Source organism: Halichoerus grypus, chromosome 2 (assembly GCF_964656455.1).
Source record: "Halichoerus grypus chromosome 2, mHalGry1.hap1.1, whole genome shotgun sequence".
NCBI lineage: Eukaryota > Metazoa > Chordata > Mammalia > Carnivora > Phocidae > Halichoerus > Halichoerus grypus.
The window spans coordinates 163,086,477-163,097,252 of record NC_135713.1 but is presented as its reverse complement, the minus strand read 5'-3'; the positions used below and the strand labels follow the sequence as shown (position 1 = coordinate 163,097,252).

At 44.5% G+C, this 10,776-nt stretch overlaps 2 protein-coding genes across 2 annotated transcripts; one reads left to right on the top strand and one right to left on the bottom strand.

The window, feature by feature from the left end:
- LOC118525768 (olfactory receptor 1D2) lies at positions 1-942 on the top strand. The gene has a single exon (XM_078066364.1). It carries the CDS (start codon positions 1-3, stop codon positions 940-942), a length of 942 nt encoding a protein of 313 aa, XP_077922490.1.
- Positions 943-8,813: 7,871 nt separating this feature from the next.
- Positions 8,814-9,773, bottom strand: LOC118525773 (olfactory receptor 3A2-like). Its single transcript, XM_036076648.2, has one exon. It carries the CDS (start codon positions 9,759-9,761, stop codon positions 8,814-8,816), a length of 948 nt encoding a protein of 315 aa, XP_035932541.2. The 5' UTR covers positions 9,762-9,773.
- Between the last annotated feature and the right edge of the window lie 1,003 nt (positions 9,774-10,776).

The following is a 10,776-nucleotide window of genomic DNA, read 5'->3' as shown; positions in this document are numbered from 1 at the left end:
ATGGATGGAAGCAATCACAGTGGCGTCTCTGAGTTCCTGCTCCTAGGGCTCTCAGAGAGTCCTGAGCAGCAGCGGGTCCTGTTCTGGATGTTCCTGTCCATGTACCTGGTCACAGTGCTGGGAAATGTGCTCATCATCCTGGCCATCAGCTTTGATCCCCGCATGCACACTCCCATGTACTTCTTCCTGGCCAACCTCTCCTTCACAGACCTCTTCTTTGTCACCAGTACAATCCCCAAGATGCTGGTGAGCCTCCAGGCTCAGAACAAAGCCATCTCCTATGCGGGGTGTCTAACACAGCTCTACTTCCTGGTCTCCTTGGTGGCCCTGGACAACCTCATCCTGGCCACAATGGCATATGACCGCTATGTGGCCATCTGCCGCCCCCTCCACTACACCACGGCCATGAGCCCTGGGCTCTGTGTTTTGCTCCTCACCTTGTGTTGGGCACTTTCTGTCCTTTATGGCCTCACCCATACCCTCCTCATGACCAGGGTGACATTTTGTGGTTCTCAGAAGATCCACTACATCTTCTGTGAGATGTACGTCCTGCTGAGGCTCGCATGTTCCAACACCCAAGTCAATCACACAGCGCTGATTGCTACAGGTTGCTTTATCTTCCTCACCCCCTTAGGGTTCATGATCATGTCCTATGCCCGAATTGTCAAAGCCATCCTCCGAATACCCTCAGCCACTGGGAAGTACAAAGCTTTCTCCACCTGTGCCTCCCATTTGGCTGTGGTGTCCCTCTTCTATGGGACGCTTGGTATGGTATATCTGCAGCCCCTCCAAACGTACTCCATGAAGGACTCAGTAGCCACAGTGATGTATGCTGTGGTGACCCCCATGATGAACCCTTTCATCTACAGCCTGAGGAACAAGGACATGCATGGGGCTCTGGGAAGACTGCTCCTAAGGAAACCCCTCCAGAGGTTGATCTGAGATAATTTTGGGTATTGAATTGGAGACTGGGAATTTCCTCTACCATGTGCAAGGCATTATCCTATGGGAGACAGGAGAGTGATTAGCTCAGAATGGGCTTATATTATATCTGTGATGAAGAAAAGACACCTCTATGTAACCCAGTGTCCCCCAGACCTTGCCAGCCTTGGCAATGCTAACTCTAATACTAGAATTTTACAGGATCATTCTTTCAACTTTTCTGATCATAAGACCACAGGGCCACCATCCCAGCCTTTCAAAATATGCCAAGTTATGGCCCGGGGAGGGGTGGGTCTCTGGTGTTCTCTAGCACACATCCACTCATGGTCCTGAGTTCTAGGGGAAGACCCTAGCCCTGGGCAGCCCATCCTTCATTACCGTGGCTCCTCACTCCATTGCCCCATCTCTTCTGTTTGCTACCACTCAATCCTTCACCTAACACAAAACCCCCCAGCTTCTCAACACAAGCTCATGAATAGGAATGGTTGTGGAGGCAGCAGAAGGAAGGAGGTAACAGTGAGACTCAATCTCTACTCAGGTTCAGCCAGCCACGTAAAATTCAATGAATAGAAACTGAATAGCAACTGACAAGATTAGTCACTGGGCTGTGGCAGTTCCAAAGAGGGAGCAATCCTTCACCGATCATCAGTGGAGCCAGACTAGACTTTGACAGATGGAGAATTGAATTGATCTGACGTTCAATTCAAGTAATTGATAATGACTGGGTGCCTATTAAGGGCCTCAATCTGGGGTACAAACATGAATCAGGAGCTCACAATAGACAGGGAAGAAGAGTGTTTCAAGGCAATGTCTGAAGGCAGTGGTTACGCTCTGGGCAGGAGGGTTAGGGGGCACGAAGGAGGAGAGCCTAGCTTGGCTTGTTAGTGAGGGAGGATTCAGGGAAGGCTTCCTCAGGGTGGTGACAGCTGAGCTGAGACTTAAGCAACACCATGCCAAATGAAGAGCTACCCAGGAAAAGTGGCAGGGCAAAGTAAGATCACTGCGAGAGAAGAGGGACGTGGTGTGGAGGGGAGTCTTCCTATCTGCAGTAGCCAGCCAATGTTCTCGTCCCAGCCCGTGTGTGGTCCCTTGTGTGGTCATGGTCGTCCCTGGCTAGGCCTTGTGTTCTCATCTGAACGTTGGGTACAATAACATCATGTCACTCGGAGGGTAGCTGTGAGGATTACATGAGATAGTCATTGGCCCATAGTTGTTGTGGTTGTTATTAAGCAGAAACAGGTGGACAAAGACAAAGAGGCAGGAAAAAGCCTGGTAGGTGAGGGGGTGACCCAACTGAGAGTACCTGGTGAGACAAGCAGCAACCTGTGGTGAAGCTGAGGGAGTAGGTGGGAGGGATGTCAAGTGGCCTCCAACGTCTTATAAAGGGGCTCGAAATAGAGTCTGTAGACAATGAGGTACTACAGGATGTCTGTTAACTTTAACTTTCATTGTTTTTAGTAAACCAACAATGTGCATTTCTTGCAGAAATATTAAAATAAAAATAAACCCCAAATACTTACTTGTCTGTCTGCTACCCAAAGACAACTATTTGATATAAATTCTAAAACATTTGGTATAAATTCCAAACTTTGATCTCTGCTCAATACATCTATATTTCAGAATGAATTCAAATTGTTTTGCAATTTGCTTTTTCACTTAATAATGCCTTTCTATGTTAGTAAATATTCGGCTGCATTACAACTTAAGGCCTATACAGTATTTCAGTGTGCAATTTAATGAATATAGCAGAATTCATTTAACACACTGTTTCAATATTTAGTTGCGTTCAGTTTTCCTATTGTTTGCAACTTGGCAATAGCATCTCCATGTGTACATCTCTGTTATTGTTTCCTCAGGGGAAATTGGTGAAATGGAATTGCGGGGCCAAATGTTTTTATTGTTCAGAGCCTTTGATACATTTCCTGAATCATCCTCCACAAAGTTTATAATGACCTAGCCTTTAATTGGAGGGGCCAAGAGATCCTATTTTTGTTTTGTTTGTGTTTATTGACCTTGAGGGATGGAAGGAGAGGAAGCTCCAGAACTTTTAAGTACAACAGGCAAAAGCAAAAGCAACTTTGTGCTTCTTCAGCAACATTGTTCTACAAAGGTGGGACAGGGTTTCTGGTAAGCTCAGCTTCTGATCTGTTACTCTCCCGGAAGCTGTGCCCATGAGATAAAAGCCTCCCCCTCTTTCACCAATCCAAAGGAAAGCACTAGAAGGCAGGCCCTGGACACAGGAAGGCTGTGCTGAAGTGAGGGTATCACTCCCTGCTGGTAGGATGGTGTCCCTCAGGAGCCAAGTTCTGCTCCACAATGAGTCACTTCTTCCTCAATCATCCAGAAGAGATGACATCCAGACCATGGGAGTATCTCCCTTGGACACACTTGGACACAGGAGGTAGAAGGAGGGGTAATGACAGCTCATGTTTCTGTTTTCTTCTTTGTCCTCTTCATCCCAATAAATATATCTTTTATTCAAAATCCTGAGTGTTAATGTGGCTTAACTTGGCCTTTTGAGCTGTGGCAGATTGTGAGAAACTGTTGTTACTACAGGACATTTAGGCATTTTCCCCATAGCCTAGTTAAAACTTCTGGGACATAAGCTCTGATTATACAGTAGTCCCCCCTTAAGTGTGGTTTTGCTTTCTGTGGTTTTGGTTATCCGTGGTCAACCACAGTCAGGAAGCAGATGATCCTCCTGACACATCCTCAGAACATCAAAAGTGTCCTGATGCTACATCACGGTGCCTATGCCATTCATCTCACTTCCTCTCCTCATGTAGGCATTTTATCATCCTCACATCACCACAAAAGGAGCTAAGATATTTTAAGAGCGGGAAAGAACACATTCACGTAATTTCTATTACAGTTCATTGTTATAATTGTTTTATTTTCTTATTGCTCTTAATCTCTTGCTGTACCTACTTTATAAATTACACTTTATCCTAGGTATGTATGTGGAAAAAACATAGTATATATAGGGTTCAGTGCTATCCTGTGGTTTCAGGCACATTGTTGATGAGGGTTGGCTTATTTCCTATTGTGTGTTACTTCTAGAATGTAGCATGTTGCAAGTCCCAGTTGAAAACCTGGAGTGCTTCCGTCTGTCAGGACTCTGCCTCCACTTTTTGTCTCTCTGGCTCCATAAGCCTGCTAAAGCTTGGCTCACGCCTCAGCCCCTCAGCCGCACCTTCTGCTCCCAGCCTCTCAGCCCCTGTCTTGGAATCAACAAATGGCTTGTGGGGAAAGCGGGGAAATTGTCAGCAGTGTCTCTCTGGGATTCTTTTTTTTCCTGCGTTTTGGCCCCTCAGTTCATTTGGTAGCTTTTTGATGCCTCTCAGACTTCTCGGGGCAAAGATGTTTCTTGGTTTGACCAGGAGTGTTGACACAAAATGAACAAACCTTTTCGAGTTTATTAAAAAAAAAAAAAGGTGGAGAGTTTTATCCGAGCCCAAGTGAGGAGAGCTGCCCGGGATACACGATCTTCACAAAGAAGAGAGTGCTCTGGAGAAGGAATGTTTACTCCAGGATCATTTGTTTTTGTTACATCAAGAGTTACAAATCATCATGATGAAGGATATTTCAGAAAATTACAGACTTTATCTTATGCTTTTAGTACGTGCAAGGTTGCAGGCTTTGGAGGTATGGGAACAGAACTCTGGGAGATTTTTACTCTCATCTTGAGTTTGAAATGTTTCTTTTAACTTATTTGCTAATGACACCAATGTACAATGTGTGCTCAGGGCAGAAAGAGCTTGTGCTTTGAAGTTTGGTGACGTCATTGTGACCTTGGTAAAGTTGTATCTTTCTTGGGAGCCCAGGTGCAGGGCCCACAAACATTAAAAGTTGAAAGCTTCCTTTATGAGGAGCAAGTCTAGAGTGGCTCTTCTCAGCCACAGTTCCAAAGGGAATTGAGTTCTAATAACCTATGTAGTGAGTTAGCTTCTGTCCTGTGCATCTAGAATGTTGCTAGCTGTGGAGCCTTGGGAGAATTGAGAAAATTGTCATTCAGATAATTTTGTATAGGGCTTAATTCTATCATGGAAACCCAGTTGTGAAATGCTAGTATTGTTACAGGATTGCAGGGTTCTTGTCTCACGGAGTCAAAGAATGAATCTCACGGACACAAAAGGGTGAAGTGAAGTTGACAGTTTATTAAGTGAAGGTGAGAGCAGAAAGCAAAGAAGAAGCTCTCTAGAGTGAGAGGGGTCCCGAATGGGTTGCCACTGAAGGTTTTTAGTGGCAGTCTTTTATAGAGAACTGACTGAGAAGCTTGTGGCCTTGAGATTCTTGTGCCCTCTTGGTTTGAGCAAAGACTATTGATAACACCCTTAATGACTTAATTCTTCGAGGTTTGGTTATTTTCTGTGATTACACCATAGCCGCCAAAGAAAAATACTCCCTGACATTCAGGGCCAGGTGGTCTGGTCTATTCTCTTATCTCTTGTTCACTCTGTCTTAGCACTTTTGCCAGCCAGGAATAGTTTCAGAGCCCAGCCAGGGGCCCCCTACCTCTCCCTGCCTAGACCTTAACCCTTTCCTTACTCACTATAAAGAATTGTATGAAACTAGCTTAGGCCACATGCCCACATAGAACCATCACTGCGGCCAGGCCAGCAATATATGCGAATGCCTCAGGTGGAACCACATGCCCAGGAACCACCCAGATGCCAAATAGAAACTAATAGCTGTTAGAAAAGGGGAAATAGAAGTCAGAAAGACCATAAATGTTCACTACAAGCAATTATCAGGTAAAATAAAATGTAGACTTCCGGCTTCCTCTCTGACTTGGAAGTCATTACTCTCATCCTCAAAATAAAAAAAAAGATGAAGAATCAAAACAACAACTCTTTTAGATCTATCAAATAATTGAGGTCACATAAATAAGAATTTAACCTTTGCTGTTGAAAGCCATTGAGATTTTAGGGGCTGTTTGTTAGCACAGTGTAACCTAGCCTATCTTACCTGATACAGATGGAAAAAATCTTTTCCACTCAATGTGAGACACAAAATCATAAAGCATTATAAAGAAAGATTGTCAATCTGAAAATAAAGAGCCACAGCGAGAGGCAAATGAGCATTTATTTAGGATTAAAGAATTGCAATTCAGAGAGCATGGATTCTGGTAGACACCCAAACAGTGCCCCGCTTACGGGATGAAAGCAAGGGGCTTTTTATGAGGAAAAGGAAGGGGCAATTACATGAGTTGGAGAAGAAAAGTTTTCTATGGGGAGGAAAAAGGGTGTCTTTTAAACATGGAGAGGTAGGGATTTATTGGCACCTGCACACTTAAAGGTCATGCTTCTCCATGTGTCATATGTGTAACTAGCATGTTAAATATCCACCACTGGGCATGATTTTTAGTATTATAATGAGAGAGAAAGTGGGGGAAAGGTCATCTTTGGGGTCCATCTTGGCACAGACTGGTTTGGTCCCATCCTTGCCAGTCTTTGTCTTTGAGTCCCTCCTTTGGTAGATATCCTGCTTCTGCATTCCTGCAAGATATGCTATTCAAGGGGCATAGAGTTTCAGCTATCAAGGAATGCTGGATTTTGCAGTTAGGGCTGAGAGGACCAGAGTCCGGTCCCTGCTCTGTCTCACCAAGGTCTGGAGATCTTTGATGCGTAATAGGTAAGACTAGTTGGGGCAGTGTGAAATGCTCATCGGGTAGATGGAGTAGTAGAAATAGTGGTGATAATGTTCTCAAAATGTTTTCTGGGTTCAGGCCTAGGAAAAAGTTCATCCAGCCTATTGTAATCAAGGGTCATTTAATGTGAAGAGCTGTGGAGATTATCTTGTCCCAGTTCTTTATGGTATAGGTAGGAACAAACCCAACCATAGAAAGGAATGTGGTTATAGGCCACATTCCTGATTTTTACTCATAAGAACTTTGCCCTTTGAGGGAAGTTCATTTTCTATAACCCTGAGGTGTCCAGAGACCCAAGAATATCAGGAAAGAGACATACATCATCTCTGCTCCTTAGACCGTATTGGCAGGCACCATCCCCAAAGGCAGGGGGCCGACAACTTGGGTGGACCAGTGGTGAGCACACACGTCCACCCTCCTTTTCCCCTATCAGCTCAACTCTCTGTTCTCCAGGGATTGGCTCCTAGCCAGAGGAAGCAGAAGAGAGTACCTAGACTACTTTTCATTATTATACTTTCAGCAAAACTTAAACTTAATTTTTTTTCCTAGTTAGAAGGAAGCGGGTTTGGGGGGAGCCCAACAATAACATCAAAGGTGCTGATCTTACAAGGCCACATGCTGATGGGAAGGGATTCCATAGTATGAATTTTATTCTCATCTCCCATCATCATTCATTCTTCATTTTCTCCATATTCATCTTCGAGCTCAACATTCCTGAGGCATCTCGTTCGATAATCCCAATTCTCCCATCCTCTCTCATCTCCTGTTCTCCTGTGTCCTTTCCCTAATTTCTATCTTTCCTTCTTACCCCTTCTGTTCACCATCCTCTCCCGTCCCTCCCTATACCCTCATGTTGTATCTTCATTCCTCCACTCTCATTCCTGTCCTACCTCCCATTCTCCTGTGTTTTCTTCCCATCCTCCTCTCAACCTGGCCTCTGTTCTGTGGCTCCAAGAAGAGATTATAGGGAAGCCAAGCTCCTGGTGTAGCCATAGGACAGATTTAGGAATGATACAGCGGAGGGGTAGTGGGATTGCCAGGACAGGGTAAGTAGCCTTCCAAGGGAAGCTGGAGAAAAGATGCAAATCAGAAATGGATGAGCTGAGGCTGGATAAACATCAAGGTGAGAAAATTCTCGGGATTGGAGTTGTACTGATGTATTTATAAAGTTAGAGGCATCACTCCCAGAAACTTCATTTATGGGCATTTTCTGAGCTAGGAGATTTGGGAGGGAAAAAATAAGACTTTGAAGGAAAAGGTTATATTGTACATTCCTCACTGAAAAAGTCAAAGGACCTGGTTGAAGTATAAATGCTTATTCTTCCAAAGCCTTTATCATATATGAAGTATAAATGCTTATTCTTCCAAAGCCTTTATCATATATGTGAACAAGAGGATTTATCCAATAACAAAGACATGGCCGGGGTGGAGATGGAACATTCTTTTTTTGACATGAAGATATATCATGCATGCATTAATGTAGTTTTAATTTAGTGATCTATTTCTCTCTATAGCCCCTGTCTGTCCACTAAACATCCTATTGGGTTCTCGTGTGATAGTGAAGAGAAGGAATTGATTTTTTTTTTTGGATGTGAAAGGTGAAGTGTAGAATAGAATAAACTTGGCACTGGGCCAATGGTTTAAAATGGTTTTCTGCACTCTGATCTAGATGGAATCTTATGCCCCACCAGAAAGAAACTTCACAGTGATATTCTTTGTTACTTAGGTTAATGGGTTACCTATTAGCCAAATCGCCCTTCCCTGTAGGACATTGCTGTCCGGAACCACCCAGCTTCTAGGGCTTCAACCTTACCCAGAAAAATGAGCACAGCCATACATGAGGCAGCGATTTCCCCAGGGCACTTGCTCATATCCCCTTATCTTACTTGTTTCTCTTTATAGCCTTTATCGCTGTGATATTCCACATATGATGCTCATTTATGTATTTTGTCTTTCTTAACTAGAATGTGTTTCACATAAGTCCAGAGACTTCTGTCTATTTTGTTCACTAGTCCCCTAGGAGAGTGTCTGGATCATAGAAGCAATTTAATAAATATTTGCTGTATGAATCAATTATGTCGGACTTCTTTGCAGGATAAATACATCACACAAATCTTCAGGCAGTGAGAGATAGGGTTACGGACCATTTTCCCGGGTTATTGTCTTCATGGGAAGTTTTCTTAACCCAGAGAAGGCAGGAAAGAAGGGATACTATTAACCCTTAGGTTAGTGACTGCCTCCCCACAAGTACTCGCCACAGGGCACCCTGGACATCAGGATTTCTAAGGCTGTAGATAAGTGGGTTCAGCATGGGATTGATAACAGTGTTAAAGACCCCAACCCCTTTATCCTTGTCCGAAGACTCCTCAGAACCAAGACGCATGTAGTTGAAGATACCAGTACCATAGAAGAGGCAAACCACAGTGAGGTGGGAGCCACATGTGGAAAAGGCCTTCTTCCTGCCTTCCACTGAACGGATTCGTAGGACTGCAACTGCCACGTGTGCATAGGACACAGTGATGAGGACCAAGGGGGCTACAGCCATGAAGGCTGCTGCGACAAAGAGCAACAGCTCGTTGAGCTGGGTGCTGGAGCAGGAGAGCTGGAAGAGCTGTGGGAGGTCACAGTAGAAGTGATTGATCACATTGGGACCACAGAAGTTGAGGGTATTTAGGGCAATGGTGTGATTTAGTGCATTGGTAAAACCTAAAGCCCAGGACACAGACACCAATATCCTCTGGACTGTCTGGCTCATTCGAGTGCTGTAGGTAAGGGGCTGGCAGATGGCCAGGAATCGGTCATAGGCCATGACTGTCAACAGAAAGCAGTCCATCCCAGCCAGAAGATGAAAGAAGAAAAGTTGTGTGAGGCAGGCTCCGTAGGGAACTCTATGCTTGTGGGACAGGAGACGAGCCAACATCAAGGGAACAGTGACGGTGATGCACCCAACATCCAGCACTGATAGGTTCCCCAGGAAGAAGTACATGGGGGTGTGGAGTTTGGGCTCCACCAAGATGGCAGCCAGGATGCTGAGGTTGCCTCCGACTGTGACCAGGTAGGCAAAGAAGAAGATTACAAAGACCACAGACTGCAGCTGTTCTGTTTCTAGTAGGCCCAGTAGAATGAACTCAGTAACAGACGTCCTGTTGGCTCTAACTTCTGGATCCATGAGTTTCTGTAAGGAAATGTCCCAGGAGGGGAGATATCAGTCCACTCCAATTTATTTATTCAACATAAATGTTTTAACCCACCCATGTTCAGAGCCTAAGTTCTCAGCTGTCTAGGGGATAATATTCCCATTCCCCAGGTCACACCTCACTCATTGACCTCTTCCTTCACCTCGATGCCTTTACTCTGCTCTCAGCTGAGATGCCCAAACCCATCACCACTTTGTCCCTCCCATCCTCTCCTACTTGAAAGGGTCAGAATACTTGGGAAAATGAATTAAGATAAAGCAGACTTCCCCTTTAAATGTAGTGAGATTAAGATGGATTTCTCCATTTTACTTTGAAAGATCGGCCCAAACCAATTAGCAGATTTCAAAATAGAAAAATTAGTATTTCCAGAGACACCAGAAAGCATTTGAAAACCTAGGTTTCAAAGTTATTAGAGATGTTGAAGGCCAAGCAAAGATACAGCAAAACTCAGACCCATGACTGCAGATATCAGGTAGTTCAGCCAAGTACGTTTCTCCAAGGTGAGGGGCATATGCTGAAGTATAAATTCAAAATCCCTACATCAATAAATTCCTGGTGTTCTTGGTGCTAAGCCTTTACATTAGACTTTGAATAACAGCTTAATTTAAAGTTATTTCTTCTTTTTAAAAAAGATTTCATTTATTTATTTGACACAGAGAGAGAGAGGGCACAAGCAGGGGGAGTGGCAGGCAGAGGGAGAAGCAGGCTTCCCACTGAGCAAGGAGCCAGATGCGGGACTCGATCCCAGGACCCTGGGATCATGACCTGAGCTGAAGGCAGACGCTTAACGACTGAGCCACCCAGGTGTCCCTAAAGTTATTTATTCTTTTTATAGTATCTGCTGCTTGCCTCTGAAAACAAAGCTGTAAGCATGACCTGTGGGTAGGCTGCAGCTGGGTGCAGTTAGCTTTCTGCATTGCACAGCCACCACCCTTTCACTTGTCCTTAACTCAGGCGTAGTAGTTTGACCAATAGCACTAAGGAGAG

Bases quoted from the DNA above. Each gene is read 5' to 3' on its own strand.
- LOC118525768 (XM_078066364.1), top strand. From the start codon at position 1: ATGGATGGAAGCAATCACAGTGGCGTCTCTGAGTTCCTGCTCCTAGGG.
- LOC118525773 (XM_036076648.2), bottom strand. From the start codon at position 9,761: ATGGATCCAGAAGTTAGAGCCAACAGGACGTCTGTTACTGAGTTCATT.